The 23,369-nt window shown below is 39.5% G+C and overlaps 1 protein-coding gene across 1 annotated transcript in view; it reads right to left on the bottom strand.

Moving 5' to 3' along the window:
• The window catches only part of DDAH1 (dimethylarginine dimethylaminohydrolase 1), a 156,711-nt gene that overhangs the window by 19,956 nt on the left and 113,386 nt on the right, over window positions 1–23,369 (bottom strand). The window contains exons 3-4 of the mRNA XM_070786188.1: window positions 16,077–16,150; window positions 15,179–15,298 (exon numbers count right to left, since the gene is read on the bottom strand). Of these exons, the coding sequence (XP_070642289.1) occupies window positions 15,179–15,298; window positions 16,077–16,150 (194 nt within the window). The remainder of the gene's footprint in view (window positions 1–15,178; window positions 15,299–16,076; window positions 16,151–23,369) is intronic.

The following is a 23,369-nucleotide window of genomic DNA, read 5'->3' as shown; positions in this document are numbered from 1 at the left end:
CTTACTTTTCTGAGAGAACTGATGTCCCTCTCCCTGAATGGGGGTGAGGAGGCAAGTAGCCAGGAGCTGCTGGCAACTACCGTGCTCCCCTGAAGAGGAGCCAGCTTTATAGTGAAGCTCATCTGTAGAAGGGAAGACAGAGTCTGGTTCTTTGTCAGCATCAGTGAGCAGACCTATCAAATCTACCTTAAAGTCTACATTACTTCAGAACAACAGGGACCAATAATTCTCCTTTCACAGTTTTAGCCAGTTTGACCTGGGTTTTCTGTTCATGGCTAGTGAAGACAAACAGCTTTTATCATTGAGAACTAAATTTGGCTACGACAGAAAGTACCTGCCCCCTCTAAACAACTTTTAAAAGTTTCTTTCTCTGTCATGTGAAAGAAGTTTTGAGGTTGTAGTGCAGTGTATGGACTTGACAGTCACCACAGGCTGAGCTTCTTCTAGCTTTTGCTCTGTTATGTAGCCCTTATCCTAGTGATATGAAATAGCCTTGTGCTCCAGCCTTCACATATTTTTTTCAAGCTTCTGGGTACGGAGAAGGGCACAACTCCTTTCTTTCAAATCCAGGCTTCCTGGATATCATACCCAGCACCACTGATTTCATATCATTGGACAATGCTTTGTCTCATTGTTATACCTAGGACAAAGAAAGCTGAGGGGGGTGGACTTTGTTCCAAGTGGCAATATGTTCATTTAAAACTCAAGGTTCAATTAATAAGAAGGAAGGGTGGCATAGAAGTTGGAGAAGGCGACTAGCTGACTGTCATCAATTGGTTCAGAGAGCCATACATTTTTGTATCCCTACTGTGTAAATTTTGACCTCTGCCCCTTTAGGCAATCGACATACTGCTTGGATTGAATTGAGTTAAGGTAACCAAGTCATCTCAGGAGAGTGGATGAAGCTTCCAGAGAGGCAAAGACACATCACTGGCTCTCTGTGCAGGGCCTGGCATGGGGTAGGCGCTCAACACATTTGTTAAATGTTGAACAAATGGATGAATAATCTTTCAGCAGTGCATTTTGCCATTTCAGTAACTCTTAAAATCTTCCTAAAATCTCCTGATGCAATTTCCTGCAAGACACACTCACTCAGAGCTCAACCTTCTGGAAGCAAAGAAGAGCTTCTAGCCAGGGCTTGTGCTGCATCCTTCTGTGCAACTGATACTTGTCACTGGAACTCCAGCTTTAATCAGCGTGGGCGCTCTCTCCAGGGGCACCTTTTCAAATTCTTCCTAACAAGCTCAGGGATGGGAGCACACAACACTTCCCACCCAAGTTTCCTTCCTCTTTCCACTATTCCTACTTGAAGAATTTAGTATCCTGTTCATTGTCAAGCCACAGCACTTCAGACCTTCAGACTTTTCTATTCAAGTCTAAGAGCCTTATGTAGCCCAAGAGAATTAGAGCAATAAACACTTATTGCAGATATGTTGTATTTTAATATGTAAACATTATCAACAGAGAAAAAGGAACTAGACGGAATTCATGATATTGTTTATTTAGCTTTTCATAGGTATTTGTATTTCAAAAATCTAGTGAAGCTCTGCACATTTTTTTGTTCTTAAAATGGAAACATAAACTTTATGTTTTGAAATTTGCTACAGTGATTTTTTTAACTTTTAAAAAATTTACTTGATTTATTTTAATTGGAGGCTAATTACTTTACAATATTGTGGTGGCTTTTGCCATACATTGACATGAGTCACTCATGGGTGCATGTGTTCCCCATCCTGAACCCTGCTCCCACTTCCCTCCCCACTCCAGCCCTCTGAGTTGTCCCAGAGCACCAGCTTTGAGTGCCCTGCTTCATGCATTGAACTTGCACCGGTCATCTATTTCACATACGGTAATACACTTTTCAATGCTCTTGTCTCAAATCATTCCACCCTTGTCTTCTCCCACATAGTCCAAAAGTCTGTTCTTTACATCTGTGTCTCTTTTAATGTCTTGCATATAGGGTCGTCAGTACCATTTCTAAGTTCCATATACATGCGTTAATATCCTGTATTGGTGTTTCTCTTTCTGACTTACTTCACGCTGAATAATAGGCTCCAGTTTCATCCACCTCATTAGAACTAACTCAAATACATTCATTTTTATAGCTGAGTAATATTCCACTGCGTATATGTACCACAGCTTTCTTATCCATTCATCTGCTGATGGACATCTAGGTTGCTTCCATGTCCTGGCTATTTTAAACAGTGCTGCAATAAACACTGGGGTACACGTGTCTTTTTCAATTCTGGTTTCCTCAGTGTGTATGCCCAGCAGTGGGATTGCTGGGTCATATAGCAGTTCTATTTCCAGTTAAAGGAATCTCCACACTGTTCTCCATAGTGGCTGTACTAGTTTCTGCATGTTTTTTTTTTTTTTTTTTTTTTTATCACATGAGTGTTACTTCTCTGAAGTGCTATGCCAGTTGTTTTATTTTATAAGACACTGTTCTGAATGATATTAGGGGGCATTTTCTGTCCAACAACACAGTGATTTACTTTTGGCATGAATCGTCGCCCCCTGCCCTCAAATGCTGATATAGGATGTCTGGTGAACTCCAGACAGAGGCATGCTTCTCACAGTGTGGTCTACAGATTACCTGCACCCAAGTCATGCAGGGGTTCCTAGGCTCCATGCCAGGGTTGCTGCTGAATTTCTTGTGGTCAACCCAAGAAATGTGATGTGCATGTCATTATTTATTTATTTTAATTGGAGGATAATTGCTTTACAATGTTGTGTTGGTTTCTACTGTACATCAGTGTGAGTCAGCTATAAGTATATATAGATTCCCTCCCTCTTGAACCTCCCCCTCAACCCCACCCCCTAGGTTGTCACAGAGTGCTGAGCTGGGCTCCGTGTGTTATATAGCGTTTTCTACCAGCTATCTACTTTACACATAGTCGTGTATATATGTCCATGCTACTCTCTCAATTCGTCCCACCCTCTCCTTCCTCCGCTGTGTCTACAAGTCTGTTCTCTATGTCTGTGTCTCTATACCTGCCCTACAAATAGGTTCAACAGAACCATTTTTCTGGATTCTATATATATGCATTAGTTTTTCTTTTTGGCCACACCATGCAGGATCTTATTTTCTCAAACAGGGATCAAACCTGGGCCCACAGCAATGAAGGCCCAAGTGGTAATACTAGACTGCCAGGGAATTCCTGTGATACACATTTCAAATGTGCACTCTGTGATTCTTGGGTATGTTAAAGTTGAAAGATCACTAACTTAGGCTTTTCAAATTAAATTAACATGAACATCACACCTAAAATGTATTATTACCACTATTGATATTACAACTACTGGTAGCTAATCTATATTGAACTCATCACTTTCCAGGGTGTAGATGTTTTGTTTTTGAAACTCTGTACCAAAAGTCCCCTCTGGATATGTGGCTACAGCTTTGAATTTGGTCCCACTCCAGAAAAAGATAAAAGGGAATGGCTTTGTTGTAAGCTATCTCCGAAGTTTTATACATCTGTAGGCAGATAGTATTTGAGAAATACTGGGTCCCCCAGTGACCATAAGTGAAAAACAGATTAAAATGGGAGAAATAGTAACTGATTATTAAGGATAGAATACTACTGGAGTGGTTTTGTTATTCAGTAGGTCCTTGTTGGTTATCTGTTTTACATATAGTAGTAGTGTGTATATTTTAATCCCAAGCTCCTAATTTATCCCTCTCCCCCAGAATATTTACTTTTAATTTGCTTCTCTTGTATGTCACTGTTTCTAAGGACGGGCTAAATCCCAGTATTGTATCCATCTGTGTGCATGTTTTCTCTAGAAGTTGGAGAATGATTTAGGGTTGAAATGTCATTTCTAATTTAGTGCCTAGGTTTTACCATATGCTTTATTAACCTTCAGCCAAGCAATAGGATACTCATCAACACCTAAGGCATTTAATACATGTGATGTTCACGGAGAAACAGTAACCCAAAACCCAACCATTCTCCCTCCAGCTCAACTGACACATTTCCTAATCTGTTCCACATCAAGGGTACTGGTGTTGGCTTGGTGAGAGTGTCACATAGGCCATTCTGTGATGTACGATTTCAGCCCATGAGGCACAAATCATCCTGGGTAAATTTTTTTTTTTTTGTGGTCTTTTGCCAACTCAATTCAGCCAAGAAACAATGAGACCCTGCTGGAGACAGAGGGCACACAAATGTTAAAGTGATTTTTTTCCATGTGCTTTTGAGAGTGAGTAGATAAAGATAATAAAAAATAAATGGAAAAGGGTAAAGGACAGAGACTCTAAATTCAGATGAGCCGCTGACTGCTGCCAATGGAAACTGAAATGGGAGCCAGCCCCGTTAGTGTCTTACGAGCTTAGACGTCGGCCATCTACCAGAGCTGCCGTCAGTTGGATGTGTCTTAAGTACAGCTCAGCTCTCAAAATGTGAATCTAGGTCAGAGGAATCCAGCAACACATTCGTCCACCAACTTTCTATAGTTTGTTCCTGTGTTGATGGAAAGAACTGAATTCACCATGCCAGGGAGAGTTTGAACTCTCTTCTGAGAATTCCACCAAAGGCACCCCATTCGGTAGTCTTTTCTGATGTGATTTCGTTGATCATTGTCCCCTAGGGCCTAGTACAGTGCCTGGTACAGAACAGGAGTTCTATAAGTATCTGTCCAAGTGCTGACCTGAGTCTTTTTCCTCCCCTGCTCTTTCAACTCCATCAGTTATGATGTTCTGCTACTTCTGTAAATAGAACTCACCCCCTGCAGGGTCCTCTCTGTTGTCATGGCTGCTTCTCCAGTCCAGACCCTCCTTTCCTTTATTTCTGGACTGTGTGATGCTTCCTAAGCAGCTTTATTACTCCTGATCTTCCTGTTAAATCATTCTAGGCATAACATCAGACAGATCTCTCTGAAATACCACCTTTTACACCTTTGCTAAAAAATCGAGTGGCTTCCCACAGCCTGCAGATAAGAAGACTCCAATTCCTTTACTTTTGGACTAGCCCCAACTTATTTCTTAGACCTTAATTCTCTTCCTGTCCCTGCACATCATCTGTTGATTATAAAATATACATTCCCCCCGTTGTCCATCTACAGTGAACACTCATCCCCTGTGCCCGTCCGTCTGTGTTTTGCTGTTTGTTCAGGTCCACTCAGACTTTGGTTCCCTCCTCCTGTGATCACTCTATCCTTGGAACTCCCACTACCTCTACTAGGACCCTGCATCATTTAGTAGCATTTGCCTTATCTTACACTGACACCGTCCTGTTTCTCCAGTTCAGCTGGAGAGGCCTTGAGGGCATCCTCCTCTATGTTCCCTGTGTATGAGACTCTATCTTTCATATAGTTGCTCAATAAATTGCTGTGTGATGCTCAAGAAGCCTTAACTTTAAACTCAGCTGTAATCTCTTTTTAGGGGCTTCCCAGGGGACTGAAGCGACTTAGCAGCAGCAGGGGGAGCTAGTGGTAAAGAACCCGCCTGCCAATGCAGGAGACGAGAGACATGGGTGTGATCCCTGGGTTGAAAGATACCCTGGAGGAGGGCTTGGCAACCCACTGCAGTATTCTTACCTCCAGAATCCCATGGATAGAGGAGCCTGGTAGGCTATAACCTATAGGGTTGCACAGAGTTGGACACAACTGAAGAGACTTCGCACACATGCAATCTCTTTTCAATTGCCTTTTCTTTCATCTGCTTTTTGAAAAGTCTTTTTTTGCAGAAGAGACAACAATAAAAGGTTTTGGAAACCTTACCTTTTTTTCTATCAGATTTTTATGTATGAATTAGGAAATGATGATGTTTGTTAGATACCCAGTTTAATAAGTTACACACTCAGTTGAAGCCTCCTCAAAGAGAGGTGGAACTAGGATGGAGTCTTCTGCAGTTTTCTATCCTCAAGCCAGCATCAGCACGTTCAGCTAAGCGTAAGTCTTCTATCACTTACTGCCACTGAAAGGACGATGTCACGATGGTCAAGAGTCTATAGTGAACCCACTTTGGAACTATCTATATCACTGAGTGCTTTCTAATTAGACGGTTGCTACTTTTTGCCACGCTTGAGACATAGTCCTTCACCTTGACTGCCTGTCATGAAATTTCCAGCAGGGAGGAATGAAGCTCTCATTCCTTGGAGAGGCTGATTGAACTTTGTTTTTTCAGGATGAGATTGCCTACTGGAGACGGGGTCACACAGGGAGAGCTGGAGGCAGAGCCAGGACAACCTGTGAATTTGGACTCTAAAGTTCTCTGCTTTGCCCTCAAATCCATTTTGGCCCTTTAGACAACTGTGCTTCTTCAGTCCAATCAACATATGATTTTGTTTGTAAAGTAAGTTTTTTTCTCTAATATCAGTAATAATATGAAGTTTAGTCTTTTTTTCTCTTTGGCATAAATCTGTACATCAAGATAAGGTACTGTTGTTAGATTTTCTTTGTGTGTGTGTGTATGTGTGTTTTGGGGGAGGGGTTTGGGAAGCATGAGTCAAATGCAAATTTTCTATTCTTGGAAAATGATAACATTAGTGATTTTTGATAACTCAGAATATTTTAATAAAGAAGTTTAACATGTCAAATGGATTGAATGATGGCATTCAACGTATTACCTAGTTAGGTATTATATTAATATTTTAAGTTGTACAATGTTGAGCTCTTGGCATGAAAAGAGTAAGGAGTTTCTGCCTTTCGATCGTTTTTGATTTGGATACTTTCTCTAACTTTTAATGCTACTTGGAGGATGTTCTTTTGTACCTCTATTATAGACACAGTGATTGGCTTCCTCAGGTGCATATTATTCAGGATCATAAGTTAAGTGATTTTGTAAGTTGTAGAAATTCTTGAAGGCAGTGGCTTTCAACTTAGTCTGTGTACCAGAATCACCTGTGGAACTTCTGAAAATACAGATGCCTGGCAGAGGGCAGACTCGTGGTTGCCAAGATGGAGGGGGGCTGTGTGGGGAAGTTTGAGAGCTGGGGATTAGCATGTGCAAACTATTATGTATTGAATGGATAAATAATAAGGTACTACTGTATGGCATAGGGAACTATATTCAATATCCTGTGATAAGCCATAATGGAAAAGACTATGAAAAGGAATGTATTTATACATATATATATATATTCATACATATATATATATAACTGAATCATTTTGCTGTACAGCACCACTTAGCACAACACTGTAAATCAACTATACCTCAATAATAAATTTTTAAAAATTCAGAGGCCAGACTGGATCCTAGACCTAGAACATCAGAATTTTCTGAGATAGGGTTAGGACAGTGTGTTTTCAGAAAGTTTTAAACCACACCTTTTATCAGGAACCACCAATTCAAGGTCACTCAGAGGCTTTTTCTTTCATGAGCAGGAGTCTTAGATTGAAACAACCCGTAAAAGGCCATTTGCTCAACCTCCAAACAAGATACTTGAGTTCCCCCAACGACATCCCATAGAGTCTGCTAAGTACTTTTTGATGTCCATTATATAATGGATAGAATGAACAGCCTTTTAAATGTTATTTCTTCCTTTTTTTCCTCTTTGACATTTTCTTAAAAGCTCAAGAGAAAAAAACATTATTGTTCCCTTTCTCCTACTTGGCCAATTTTGCTTTCTTCCTGCCTTGCTTGGGACTAGTGCTGATATACAGCAAGGTTGTTTTGGTTTCCGAGCTTCAGATTATTTATTGCCCTCTCATGCCAAAGCATTTTATTTGGCCACCCCAGCCTTGTTGGCACACAGCTCTGGGAATACTGTCAGATAAGCCAACTGCTGCCAGGAAAAGGAGCATAAACAGTTGTTACAAACTCAGAGTCTATTTGGTTTTGTGTTTTAATTTCTTAATTCAGGCACGGTTGATTATTTTTTAAAAGATCATTGTCTTGTGAATCTGGTGAATACAATTGGAACAGAAAACCCAAAAATGAGACTAAATTAAACCTACGATGGATTGTCAATTTGTCCTTCACAGTAGAGACACAAAGTGGGAAATCTTGTGGCTACAGACTGTAATTCCCTGTGACAGCAACTGAAAATGCAAAGTCTTTATTTTTCCATTTCAATCATGCTGTTGATACTGGTTAGCTCTCCTTCTGTCTTTTGGTTTTTGCTATTGCTGTTCCAGTTGTCATTAAAGGAAATTCCAGGTGATTAAAAAAACATACAAAATCCAAAAACATTAAGGACTTTTTCCATTTTCATTTTTTAAATGACCACCTATAAAATAATATGGACATTTTTGGACATAAAATCAATGCTGAAGCTGAGTCAAAACGAGAGGAAATACACAGTGACCTCTATTAATAGTTAGTCATGCAAAAGAAAAACACACTGTATTCTATGCAATTTAAATTAGCTCGGAGCAAGCAGGCCGTGTCCTCATTCAAGGAATCTTACAAATGTAATTTGTTATTTCAGGAAACATAAAAAACTTAGAGACATTTCCATCCAGATGCATTATGATCTTTTTAATTTAAAATTACAAGTCTACTGGAATTCCATGTACTATAGTTCAGCTCCATTTATATGACAAAGGCACAAAAAATGGAGTGGTGATCTCATCATTTTTTTCTTACTACATCCTTTTAGTATTTCTATTAAAAATCTTAAACAGTAATTCATTGTGATACAAAAGAATAAAATTAGTAATAAAAGAAAGGTCACTAAACAAAACTGCAGATGCTGAAAGGAGAAAAATACCTGGTCTCCTGTGTGGGGTTAAGTTAGGAAGGTGGGGATATGCCTCTTGCCTCCTGGCCAGCTTATGGCACACCCCTCAACATGTCAGTACCACAAGTCCCTGGAGCTCTGAACTTGGGGAGGGCAGCAGCTTCCTCCTCTGATTGTTTTAGCTAAGTGTCGCTCTTCCCCACCTCCTTTCCCTCTCTTCTTCACTCCCTTTCTTTGTGCTTCCTTCCTTCCTCTCTCTTACTCCCAGTTGGCTGGAAGACTAAATGCTACCAAGAAGATTGGGTTAAAAATTATTACTGAGAGCCCCTCCCGATGGTGAGAATTACGATCTGTCTGCCTGTGACAGAGAGCATGTAATTAATCCAGGTTCCTGGAAAGCAAGTCGATTTTGGCACGGATATAGAAAAAGAATGGGTGAGATGTAGTGCAAATCTACTCTTTATTATGTTTTTCCTTCCCCAGCTTTACTGACATATAAAGGACTATATATATATATTTAAGGTTTACAAAGCTGGCAGGCGAGGAGAAATGGGGAGATATTGGTCAAGGGGTATATAAAGTTTGCCTTTTTCCTTATTAAAAGATATCAGATGGAAGATAAAGCAAGGATTTGAGAAAGACTTAGCTACTGAAGAATTATTTCTATAAGTTAATCACAGCCCACTTCCGATAATATATGTATTTTTAATCTTTAAAAATTAAAATATAACATACAAGATGGCCCTGCACACCATGACTCCCTCCCTCTTGAATTAACTGCTAATAGCATAGAGTGGTTTGATCTCTGGGCTTCCCTGGTGGCTCAGAAGGTAAAGAATCTGCCTGCAATGCAGGAGACCCAGGTTTGATTCCCTGGGTTGGAAAGATCCCCTGGAGAAGGGAATGGCTATCCACTCCAGTTTTATCTCTTGTTTAACTTTAAATGAATGAGATAAGAGAATATGTGTTATCTGGAGGTTGGCTTCTGTTGCTCAAATTACATTTGTGACTTGGAGCTCCAGCTGTGCAGCAACTGGAGTTCTCATTGTCTTTGGGAAGACAAACATTCCTCGTGGAAGAGTACTAGTGGATCTACTGCCTGAAAATAAATTAATTACTCTTATATTATTTTCTTTTATAGCTAGAAGAGCGGGATGAAGGTAGTGATTGCCCAGGGGCATGAAGGGAATGATGAAAAGTGTAGGAGAAAAAGTATAGCAAGGGCAGGTTGCTCTAAAGACTAATTTTGCTTAGATAATAGTATTTCTAGGGTAAGACCTGGTATCTAATATCTTTAGTAATTTCAAATCAACCTAATTGCCAGTACTTTGGCCACATCAATGGTAAAATATGGTAATGATAGGTCCTCCTTTTTTTCTTTCCTATATTAGATAAACTGTATTAAAAGTATATTAAATATATCCTGCATGAAATACATTCTGGGCTTTTTAGCAGAGAGTTGCTAAAGTCATCTTAGATGGATTATTTCATTTAAATAGACAATGCATACACTATTAAATCTCCTACAGCCTAGACAGGTATGATGACTATCTCCATAAGAACCCACTTCATTAACCAAGAATAGACTGCAACCCATTACAAAGTGTTTCAAATGCAGTAAGACTACCGGGAAGCCCTTGGGCTCTCAGCTTTGCATGAATATGCAAGAAGTAGTTTTAAAGACTCTGAAGGAAGCAAGTACTCAAAGAGCATGACAGATGTGGGAAGCAATCGGGTTTTCAGTGTGTAGCACAGAAAGGCACAGTTCATTCCTGTTTAAATGCTACACCCTTCAAAGTGATGCCCAAGTGGCCAGGGGCTTCTCTATGGAGACAAGACTGAGACATCAAGATTTACAAAGGAAAAACAGATATCAGGGACCAAACTCACATCTTCCCTGATACAGATCAGATACTGATAACCAGCAATAAATGGGAAGAGAGGAATAGTTGGAGAGAGGGGAGGAGAAAGAGGGAGCTTAGCTAGAACCAATCCATGGCAAAATAATTAGAAAAGGCTTTCCAATAGAAAAAGAACAGCTATGGAGTGGGCTGGGCAACTGGGGCCAGCAGAAGCTGGGTCTAGGAAATCTGATACTGAAACCATGAGATCCTAGTCAAAATGTCTTATTTCATCTCTTCTCAGTATTTTCACTTGTGAAGTGGAAAACCCCCCCCCCCCACAATTTCATTACTTGTAAATGACATATAAGCTGTGGAAAATTCTGAAAGAGATGGGAATACCAGACCACCTGACCTGCCTCTTAAGAAACCTCTATGCAGGTCAGGAAGCAACAGTTAGAACTGGACATGGAACAACAGACTGGTTCCAAATAGGAAAAGGAGTACATCAAGGCTGTATATTGTCACTCTGCTTATTTAACTTATATGCAGAGTACATCATGAGAAACACTGGACTGGAAGAAGCACAAGCTGGAATCAAGATTGCTGGGAGAAATATCAATCACCTCAGATATGCAGATGACACCACCCTTATGGCAGAAAGTGAAGAGGAACTAAAAAGCCTCTTGATGAAAGTGAAAGAGGAGAGTGAAAAGTTGGCTTAAAGCTCAACATTCAGAAAACTAAGATCATGGCATCTGGTCCCATCATTTCATGGCAAGTAGATGGGGAAACAGTGGAAACAATGTCAGACTTTATTTTTGGGGGCTCCCAAATCACTGTAGATGATGATTGCAGCCATGAAATTAAAAGACGCTTACTCCTTGGAAGGAAGGTTATGACCAACCTACATAGCATATTCAAAAGCAGAGACATTACTTTGCCAACAAAGGTCCGTCTAGTCAAGGCTTATGGTTTTTCCAGTAGTCATGTATGGATGTGAGAGTTGGACTGTGAAGAAAGCTGAGTGCCGAAGAATTGATGCTTTTGAACTGTGGTGTTGGGGAAGACTCTTGAGAGTGCCTTGGACTGTAAGGAGATCCAACCAGTCCATCCTAAAGGAGATCAGTCCTGGGTGTTCTTTGGAAGGACTGATGCTAAAGCTGAAACTCCAGTACTTTGGCCATCTCATGTGAACAGTTGACTCTTTGGAAAAGACTCTGATGCTGGGAGGGATTGGGGGCAGGAAAAGGGGATGACAGAGGATGAGATGGCTGGATGGCATCACCGACTTGATGGATGTGAGTTTGAGTGAACTCCGGGAGTTGGTGATGGACAGGGAGGCCTGGCGTGCTGCAATTCATGGGGTCGCAAAGAGTTGGACACGACTGAGCGACTGAACTGAACTGAAATGACGTATTTGTCTCCATCCATTTGTCTTCCTGCCTGTCTATATCAGTATTTATATGTCCAAATTAGCAGTAGGACTTACCCACCATCAATTTTATTCATTGATTTAATGCAGGTGCCTAAACTGTTCTCAAATAACCAGTTCAACTCACTAAATCCCAATTTCACCAACCCACTTATTTCTGACCCTCATGGAGACGTCATTAGTTTTCAGTTTACTTTGTACTCCTACCTTGGCTACCAGGGAAGAGGACCTTTTTGATGCTAGGAACATGGCAGGGGGGCATTGGCCAACTCCACAGGCCCATGGTTTATGAAGCACATTTTCTGATGGAAAATTCAGTCTCCAAAGAATGTCTTTCTAGTCAGAATTATTTGTAGTTTCTGACACAGAAGTTTTCAAGTATAGAGTGAACATCATTATTAACACTGACTCAAATGAACTCTAAAGGAAGGAGGACTATAAAACCCTCACAGGATGCTCTTAAAAAATGTGGTCTTAGAGGACTTGACAATGGAAAAGAAATGATTAATGGAGAAATGTGAGTGAGTGGCCAAGGCATAGAATGGAACTTGAGGCTTGGCTTTCTTTTTCCAGGTCATCAGTTGCCATTTTTTGACCACAGGGCCTTCCCTCTCCATTTAATTTTTTGCAAAAGGAGGGATGGTCCAACAGCTTTGCAGGAATACAGCCTCTTCTGCTTGGAGCCTATGGATAACCAGCCTTCTACTTCATGGAGATAAACTCGTTCTTTTGCTCACTTTTATGTCCCTACCTCTTCAGACATCATCTGCCCCACCCAGCTGTGTCCCCTGGAACCCACAAGAAAACTTTATTAGTTGGGCTAGTTTGGTTACATTTCATGAATATACTGTGCTTAGTCTTTGCTTATTTCCTGTCCCCACCTGGAACCCTCTCTCACTGAATCCCACTCTGACAAACCCTTCAAGACCCACATCAAGCCACATTTTCTTCATAAAGTTTTCTCTGAATATCTAGGCCTCAAGGAGTTTCTTTTTATCTTCTGAATAACAATTAGGGCTATTTCATATAACTGAGTGCTAGTTAACCATATTGTTTTATCTCTTAGTTTATTACATGTTAGTTTTCTCTGGACTAAGTTAGGGACCAATTTGCATTAGAGACCTACTGAGTTAGAGACCAATTTATTTGAGTTAGGGACCTAGTTTACCCAGAATGGCAGATGAAACTACTTTTTCTAGTTTGTCTACCCAGAGGAGGTTCTTTCTGCTAATTTACACAAAGGCATAGCATGGACAACTTCAGCCTTCTCCTTCCCTTGTAATCAATTTCAGACACGTGCAGGCCAACCCAGCTGCCATGGGAAGACATCATAGTTAGTCCCTGAGGAGAGACATAATCTTCCTAGATCTTCTGAATGACATCATTCATCAAATATTTCCTTTCAAGGCATCATTTCTTTTTTTATAAGCAGAAAGTTGACACAGGCTTCCAGATGAAACAGAACAAAAGACATTCTCTAAAGGAAACATAGAAAAAGCCACTAAATTCAAAATCCAAAGTAGATTATTCAACAACAATTGTTAAAGGTCCTAGAAATATAATCAGAGATACAGTCTGGGAAAGGGAAGAAAGAAAGGCCAAGTGCACTGACTGAAAGAAGTTGCAGATAATGCAAAGCAGAAAGTCAGCAATTGGGAGGCAGAGGTTGCTTCCCAGACAAACTAAACCAAGCCCAGCCCTGACGTAGAAGAGTCAAGACCAGATAGGGCAAACAAATAAACTGTGTACCTTGGAGCTCACAGATTTCCTCTCTTTGCCTAAGAGAAATTTCTGTCTTCGTTCTTTTCTTTACTTTTATTTTTTGGCCGAGCTGTGCTGCATGAAGTATCTTAGTTTTCTGCATGTGTGAGTGCTAAATTTCTTCAACCATGTTCTTTGCAACCCCATGGAATGTAGTCCGCCAGGCTCCTCTGTCCATGGGATTATCCCAGCAAGAATACTTGAATGGGTTGCTATTTCCATCTCAGGGGATCTTCCTGACCCAGGGATTGAACCCACATCTCCTGTGGCTCCTGCATTGGGAGGCAGATTCTTTTACCACTGAGTCACCTGGGAACCCCATCTTAGTTCCCTGAACAGGAATCAAACTTGTGCCTTCTGCAATGGGAACACAGAGTCTTAACCACTAGACTGTTAGGGAAATCCCTGTCTTGGTCCTTTAATAAGTCACATGTCATGCAGGACCACTTGAGAGGAAGGGACAAAAAGTAGTCCCAGCCCACCTTTTAGTATTAGCTTTGTGATCTGGGGGGAGCAACTCGATCTAGTTCTGAACTGCAAAATGGAGATAAAGTCACTTCCCTCATTCATTTATTCATTGTGTGCCAAATATTTATTTAGGGACCACCTTGGGGCAAGCATAAAGGGGCAAAATGGTGACTGAAATGGACAAGGTCTTTGCCCTTATGAAGTGTCCAGATCATCTCCCAGGGTTATTAGCTACAGAGAAGGAAGGTGCCTTTGAACTGTAAAGCACTATAACGATAGAAAATCTTCACTACCAATGACGTCTACTCTCCATCCAGCTGTGTGACCCAAAGCAAGTAGTAATTTTTCTGGACTTTCCGATTCCTATCTGTGAAATGAGAAAAATGACTTTCCTAAAATTTAAGTATTCCATTGCAAATGGAGAAGTTAAAATTTTTAGGTACTTCTGAATCATGGCTTTCTAAAAGATTATTATGAAATAGTTCAGAAATACAAAAGGATAAGAATAACGTAACGACTCTGTGTACCAATTACCTGAGTTAAGAGATAAAACATTATAAAGAGCTCTGCTGGTAGAATGCCCTCCTTTTCCTCAGAAGAAATAACTGTGATGAGTTATTTCTTTCTAGAAAACCTGGTGTGTGAGGAAGAATGACTCATTAGTGAAGAATTCTTCTCATAGGTGTATTTTCCAGGAAGAGTACTTACTAAGTACTTACTTGGAAAAGGAAATGGCAACCTACTCTAGTATTTTTGCCTGCAAATCCCCATGGACAGAGGAGCCTGGTGGGCTACAGCCTACGGGGTTGCAAAGAGTCAGATATGACTTAGCAACTGAACAACAAGTACTTACTTACTCAGAGTAACAGTACGTACTAAGTGCTCCTGGTTCCTAATAAATGTGAGGTCATGACAGTGTAAATCAGAGAAAGCTCAAGTTCTCTCCCTGCTACCCTTGGTTGCTCTCTGTCCAATAGACAGTATTAGAAAAACCATGCAGCAGGCAGTGCCTATTGCATTTCGAAAGAGCAAAGTTTTACATTTACCTTGAGGGCCTTCTGTGCAGATTCACTGGATCCAATAGCGATTAGGTTAGGCCCAGCCATGCTGCAGAAACTCTTCAAGTGCAAAGCATCCACCACAGGGACCGTGGAGACCGCATAGTCCTATGCATATGAGAGAAAGTAGTTTGTCATAGCAGAATAACTCTAAAACCCATTCAAACCTGCTCAAAACATTCTTGCTCCCCAGGAGGCTGCTGGGGTCCCTGAACATCTGGAAGGAAAACTGGGCCTCATAGGTTTGGGTATTGCCAATTAAATGAAGACTGCTTCTAAAAAGGAAGTGCAGAGCCTCCTACCTGACTTGTGACTGCCTTAACAGAGGGGGCTACTCTAGATGGATGTGTCTGAATATCCCATGCAGACAAGAGCCTCACATCGTCCTGGGGAACAGCTTCTTGGGGATTCATCTCTTCCTTAGCAGTCTGGTGAGCCAATCTGCTCAAAATCAGTAGAGTAAAGGGACCTTGGGAGGATGTATGTGCAAGGCCCAGCACACAGTAGGCAGCCAAGTGTGGGTGATCTTTAATTCCGATCTGAAAAATTCCACATTTCATTTTAGAGACAACTGGGACTCCAGATACATTTTTTTAAGCCATCAATTGTGCCAGGAATATCTGCCAAGTGGTCGTATGATTGATTATACACTGGGAAAAAGCAGAATGTCCATGATAACTTTATCTGTTGCTGCTGTGGGAGTCCCATGAAGTCTATTTATTAAGTCCTAGCTTCTAAAACTTCTAGCAAACATACACACATTAGGAGTTATTTTGCAAAGCCCATGACATAAAAATATCATTATTCATGACATATTGATTCAATGGGTTTATGACTATTTATTAGGTAGTTACTCTGTGCCAGGCATAAATTATCCTTTACCTACCTTAAAAGTATCAGCCAAGATTTCCGCACCTCGTTGATTTGTCCTTTTGGAAAGGCCCACAAAAAATTCTCTGCCTATAATAAATGTCATGGAACACAGTGAGTGGGTAGCATCAGTGATGGCATGCTATTTTTCTATCTATAAATAAAGACTTCAAAGCCTCACACAGTTCTTTCCTACCGTAGAGGTCAGCTCCACTTGTACCCTGACTCCTACTTTCTTTACATAAATGATTTCAGATTATTGCCATTAGAAATAAACTCTTACAAATTGATAGAGGCAGAAAGTATCAATAGAATGGTGGTTGTCATGGGCTGATATGGGGGAGAGGACTGAACGGAGCTAGCGAGTCAGTGCTTAATGGGTATGATGTTTCATTTTGGGAAGGCAAAACAGTGCTGGAGATGGATGGTGGTGATGGTTGCAAAACATGAATGCAGTTAATACCCCTGAACTGTGCATTTTAAAATAGTTAAATGGTAAATTTTATGTTATGTATATTTTACCACAATAAGGTAATATGGTTTTTATTTAGAAAATAACAGAATTAAACATACTAATAACCTGTAATCAGAAATTAAGTAATAGCAATAAGTTAGCAGAACTTCCTTTTTTTCGCCCAAAAGAACAATACTATACAGTCTTGATGAGTCAGATACCCTTTTTTTTTTTTTTTAAACATAGTGTTGATGTAAGGGCTGACGAAACCATCTCAGTAAAATGAGTTTAGTGCTGACTGGTCTTCAGCTCTAAGAGCTGTCTTTAAAACAATACACCTAAAAAAAAAATAATAATAAAATAAAAAATAAAACAACACACCTATTTATTTCAAATTAACCCTCAAATACATCTATCTATAAAGCACTAAAGTTTCGGAGAAAGAAACTTTCTAGTTATTTGGCTTTTCTGAAATTCTACAATTTTTTTTTTCTCAGAAAGCAAAGCATCAAGTAAAAATGCTCTTCTAGTTATAGGCAAAAAACCAATGACAGTAGATAGAGTTAGGCAATGCATAAACGTAGCGGTTCTTATCCTTCCTTAATCCTTTGGAAAAGAATTCTACATGAAATGTGGAAAATATATTCCAACAGAAATCAGTATATATTTTGCCCCAGAACAAGTATAAACAGTATAGTCATGTACACTTGTAGCCATGTAGAAGGAATTGCTTGATAGACTTCACACCTGTTACAACTTTAATCTTCATGGTGTCCTTATAACAGGGGTAAAAGACAGGGGTCAAATGATGTTACAATAAATTCCGATGGCTTATGGTGTTGGCAGACACAAGAATCGTTGGTGGCAAACTGACAGTGTTTTGGGTAGTGGCCCGATTGTGCTGTCCCTTGAGAAAACTCACTACATACAAATCAAAACTTAAGTAAGAGAAAGGTCCTTTGCTTGACAAAAAGTATTAATCTCTTTATTAAAAAAGTCAGTTGAAATAAAAAAGACAAATTTCCTTAATTCTCTTATGTTAAATGTAGATTTATAAATTAGATTTACACACAATTAAAAAAAAAAAACAAAAAACACTTAGGGACTTTCCTGGCAATTCAGTGATTAAGACTCCATGCTTCCAATGCAGGGAACATGGGTTTGATCACTGGTTGGGGAACTAAGATCCTGATGAGGCATGGCACAGCTAAAACAAACAAAAATTACTTAAAAGAAGAAGTGAAGCAACTTGAATTTTTAAAAAAATTACTTTATTATGCAAATTTAAACACTATATGCAAATATAAACACCTCACACACATTTTCCATTTAAAAATACAAAGAAAAACAAACTGCTTATGTCTTTAAAAAGTAAGCCAGACTTCTGTTTCTAGCAGTATGGCAGGCTATACCCCTTTAAATAGCCTTTCTGATAAAAACAACTGAAGTTCTGGAATCAAAATAGTAAAAAGTATTTAGGTTGTTATATGTCTCATGTCATTTTCTTCTATAACCACTCACTCTCTTTTTCTTTTCCTTCCTCATCTTATTCTTTCATGGAAGAAATCAGGTCATTTATCCTACTGACTTTCTTACATTCTGGATTTGGTTGATTGTTTCCTTGTGTATGTGTGTGTGTGTGCCTGTGCACACGCATGTGCAAAGTTGCTTCAGCCTTGTCCTTCTCTTTGTAACCCCATGGACTATAGCCCACCTGGCTCTTCTGTCTATGGGATTCTCCAGGCAAGAACACTGGAGTGGGTTGCCACGCCCTCCTCCAGAGGATCTTCCCAACCCAGGGATTGAACCAACCTCTTTGCATCTCCTGCATGGCAGGGGGATTCTTTACTGTCTGAACCACCAGGGAAGCCCCTCCTTGCATACTAACATTAAATTGTTCCTTTATCCTTTGTATTTTTTGGCAAATTGATAGTCTATGTAGATACTTCATTAGATTCTTGCTCAAATTTTTTTTTTTTTTTTGGATAGGACTACTTCAGTGGTGGGGCTATCAGTTCAGTTGCTCAGCTGTGTCCGACTCTTTGTGAGCCATGGACTGCAGCACACCAGGCTTCCCTGTCCATCACTAACTCCCAGAGCTTGCTCAAACTCATGTCCGTCGAGTCGGTGAGGCCATCCAACCATCTCACACTCTGTCATCCCCTTATCCTTCTGCCTTCAATCTTTCCCAGCATCAGGGTCTTTTCCAGTGAGTCATTTCTTCGCATCAGGTGGCCAAAGTATTGGAGCTTCAGTTTCAGCATCAGTCCCTCCAATGAATATTCAGGACTGATTTCCTTTGGGATTGACTGGTTTGATCTTGCAGTTCAAGGGACTCTCAAGAGTCTTCTCCAACACCACAGTTCAAAAGCGTCAGAGGTGGGGTTACACATCTATTGTATCACATCCCAAAGCACGTCATATCCTGACTGTCACATTTTCAGTGATGCTAGAACTGTAAGAGCGTTCATGTAGCATCAGCCTGATTCCTCCATCATAAAGCTCCCCATCAAGCTTTCATGTAAAGTTTTTGTTGTTGTTGTTTCATTCCTTTATCTGTTTTTACCCCCCTGCCTTGAAGCTTGTGGGAACTTAGTTTTCCGATCAGGGGTCAAATCCATACCCTCTGCACTAGAAGCTTGGAGTCCTAACCACTGGACTGCCAGGAAAATCCCTCATATAAAAGTTTTACATGCTTTGATGATCATTGCACAGGTCCTTTGTTTTATAAGGATCTACATTTACTGGGTAGAATTCTAAAACAAATTTTCTCAATCAATTATTTGGTCTACTTGAAGCAGAGTTCACAAAGAAAAGATAGGCTAAATGCTTTATATTTATCAATGATCACAGTAATGAATTGTTATCCCAGCAACTTATAATAATGATCAATATGTTATTATTATCCACTAATTATCCACTAATTAGCCAAAGAATAAATCATAATGGAAATGGGAAAACATTTTGAGTTGCTAACAAAAATATTCATATCAAAACACAAAGGATTCAGCTAAAGCACTACTTAGAAGGTAGTACTTAAATGCTTACATTAAGAAGAAAGTTTCAAAATAAAGAGACAAGCTTTCACTTTGCAATGAAAGGAAAAAAGAACAATAAAAACAAAGAAATTTGAAGAAAGGAAATAAAGGTAGAAACAGGAAGAGAAAAGGAAACCTACAAGAGCAAGGGTTCAAAAAGCCAAAAGGTAGTTCTTCGAAAAGGTTAATGAAATTGACAGATCTCTGGCAAGAAAATGAAGGCCCCAAAAAACATTATGAATAAAAGGGGACATAGCTGTAATTTTTGCAGAACTTAATATTAAGAAAATACGAATAACTTTATAGCCAACATTTAAAAAACTTAGATGAAATAAATAAAATCTCAGAAAACAGAACTCACCAAAATTGGCTCAGAAAAAAATCTCAATAGTCACATAATTATTACAAAAACAAAATCAGTTGAAAATCTTCCCACAAAGAAGTCAAGGCCCACAGGGCCTGAATAGGTAAATTCTACCAAAGTTCAAGTAATGCACAATTAAAGTTTTACTGATTTTAGAGAATAGAAACACAGTAAAATATTCTCTAATACATTTTATATGAGGTTAACATAATTTCCAAAGCCAGACAAGGATAACAAGAAAGAAAAGTTACACGCCACAGAAACAAATCTTAAACAATTGTCAGCAAACTAAATACAGTGAAGTGAAATGAAAGTTGCTCAGTCATGTGACTCTTTGTGAGCCTACAGACTATACAGTCTATGGAATTCTCCAGGCAAGAATACTGGAGTGAGTAGCCTTTCCCTTCTCCAGGGGATCTTCCCAACCCAGGGATTGAGCCCAGGTCTCCCACATTGCAGGCAGATTCTTTACCAGCTGAACCACCAGGGAAGCCCAAGAATACTGGAGTGGGTAGCCTATCCCTTCTCCAGAGGATCTTCCTGACCCACGAATTGAACCGGGGTCTCCTGCATCGCAGGTAGATTCTTTATCAACTGAGCTAACAGGGAAGCCCTAATAAAGCTAAATACAACACTGTAATAAAAAGAGGATATATCTTGATAAAGTCTGATTTCATCCCAGGGATGTAAACTTTGATCATTGATATCAGGAAATCAGTTAATATAATTAACCACATAAATAGATTAAAGAAGAAAATCATATAACCATTGAAATAGGATGAGAGTTTATCACCTGAAATTCTAGTTCCAGCTCTTTACTTTAAAGAAACTTATATATATACTCAGGAGATACAATAAGACTGTACATAGCAGCATTGAAGACAGTAGAGAAAAACTGAAAAGTACTCAAATATATATCAGCAGTAAAATGAATAAATACCTCATGGTTCATTTTTACTATGAAATTCCATGCAGCTGTGAAAATGAATGAACTCCAGCTACATGGGATCAAGTTAGATCAAAGGCAGAAAAATCACATAAGAGTTCATATAATATAACCTTAATTATATAAAGTCATAAGAAAAGCAAAACTAAACAATGTATAATTTAGGAGTGCACATATTGAGGCAAAACTAAAAAAAGACAAGGCAGTGATTAACACAAAATTCAGGACAGGGTTCACCTCAAGCTGGGAGGAGAGAAAGTTTGAGATTGGGGCTTCTATGGTCCTGGCAATGTTCTCTTTCATAAGTCAGGTGTCAGGTACTCAGGTGTTCATTATATTACTGGTATTGAATCTGTACATAATCATTTTACAACTTTTCTTTATATGTCCCATATTTCACAAAAATAAATAAATGTAAGTAGTACCTCTACTTGATGTTGTCTGTCTAAGAGAAAAAGGATTGAAATGCTTTCTACCAGCAGCTGCTTGCCTGACTGACAGATTTCCCAGTGGAACTAGAGTTGGAAGCTGCTTTCCTTCTGTCCATTTCCTGATCAATTATTAATGAAGCTCTGAGTCACAGAAGGAAGGGGACACAGAGCACGTGGGAAGTGCTCCAGATTTTTTCTTACTCAACTCTGCACAATCTAAAAACTGAGTGGTGATGGCTGTACAATGTTGTGAATGTAATTAATGCCACTTGAATTATACACTGAAAGATGGTCAGAATAGCACATTTTAGGTTAAATATATTTTACTACAATTTTAAGGACGCAAAAAAGTTGAGAAGTAGGAATAGAAGGCAGGACCACTCATTAGGCATGGATGAGAGGCCGAGCAGATAAAGATCTTAATATTACAACACTATCTCTGTTTTCAATAACATAACTTTTAAGATATTAAGCACTGAATATTATCAAAACAAAGCTTACAGATAGTGTCCAAGGCAAGCCTCATTGCTCACGACTTAATTAGAAGTTATGGGAAAAGCAACAGGCTTGAGATGCTATGGGAAGACCTTTGACAAGTGGAAGAGGTTCCTAAGCCTTGCTGTAATAATGAGAAGATTTTAGGCAATCTGTTCAGCTCAGCTGTTGAGGTAACTAAATGGCTGTGAACACAGCTTGTTTTAAATCATTCTTCAAACAGTATCTGTACCTGCTTACAACAAGTAATTCATTCTATGGCTATGTTCTGGTAAAAAAAGTTTTATTGTAATGAAGTGTGATTTACACATCTAGCTTATCACAAAAGCCCACTTTCTAAGAGAAATAGGCTGTTGTTCTGTGCTGCTAAAAAGAATGAAAAGTGTCATCAATCGGAGACACAAAGAATATTCTAAGTGGAACTTACTAGGCAGATTCAAAGAATGCCTGAGTCGGCTTGGATACAACTGGAGCTGAGAATGCAGCGTAGGCCTCTCTGAGCCCTTGCTCTGTGTTCTTAGGCTCAAGGGGTGTGCACAACAAACCCCAGAGACAGGGCCATCGCCCATGACAGTGGCAGCACAGGTCGTGCAGGGCACAACTCCAGGGGAGGGCTCTTCACAAACCTATGAGAAAAACGGCATCCCTGAGGCTCAGTGACAGCGCCCCCACCCATAGGTATGTGACACCAAGCAAGGAACTACGCAAAGTTTCCGGGTAAAAACTCTTCCTCCTCCAGGAACATTAACGATATCAAAATGTAAGTTATATGAAACATTATTTTTATATTAAAATGAAAATGACTATATTTTTCTATACACATAGGATTTGATATAAAATTCACATCAGCTAAAATATTAAACTTCCAAGAATCTCCAGGCTTCCAGTGGGTCGCATGGGACCACATCCCCAGATCTCTGGGGACCAGCCTCTGCTGTTAGGGATACATCTGTGAAACAGATTTTTATTCTTTGACAAGTAGGGGAAAACAAACTCTCATTATCAATTAAAAATTATTATTGATGTCTTGCTGATCAATATAGCTAGTATGACTCTGGAGACCCAGATTTTAGCACATGACTTTACAAACACAATAATAATATGATCATAAACAGCTGGAAAAGTTAAATGCTAAAATTACCATTTCTGTAGTAGTTATATTATACCCCTTATAAAAATTGATTCCAGTTAGATCAATAGTATCAGCTATTTATATTTTGTTGAGTTCTGCTATTATTCATCTGGCATTAAGTCAAGCCAATTTACACTGAAAATTATTTAAATTTATGGGCTCCAAAATCACTGCAGATGGTGACTGCAGCCATGAAATTAAAAGACGCTTACTCCTTGGAAGGAAAGTTATGTCCAACCTAGATAACATATTCAAAAGCAGAGACATTACTTTGCCAACAAAGGTCCATCTAGTCAAGGCTATGGTTTTTCCAGTGGTCATGTACGGATGTGAGAGTTGGACTGTGAAGAAGGCTGAGCGCCGAAGAATTGATGCTTTTGAACTGTGGTGTTGGAGAAGACTCTTGAGAGTCCTTTGGACTGCAAGGAGATCCAACCAGTCCATTTTGA

The sequence above is a fragment of the Bos indicus genome, chromosome 3 (assembly GCF_029378745.1).
Source record: "Bos indicus isolate NIAB-ARS_2022 breed Sahiwal x Tharparkar chromosome 3, NIAB-ARS_B.indTharparkar_mat_pri_1.0, whole genome shotgun sequence".
In the NCBI taxonomy this organism is placed as follows: Eukaryota; Metazoa; Chordata; class Mammalia; order Artiodactyla; family Bovidae; genus Bos; species Bos indicus.
Note: the sequence above shows the minus strand (reverse complement) of the source record. Positions and strands in the feature narration are given on the sequence as shown.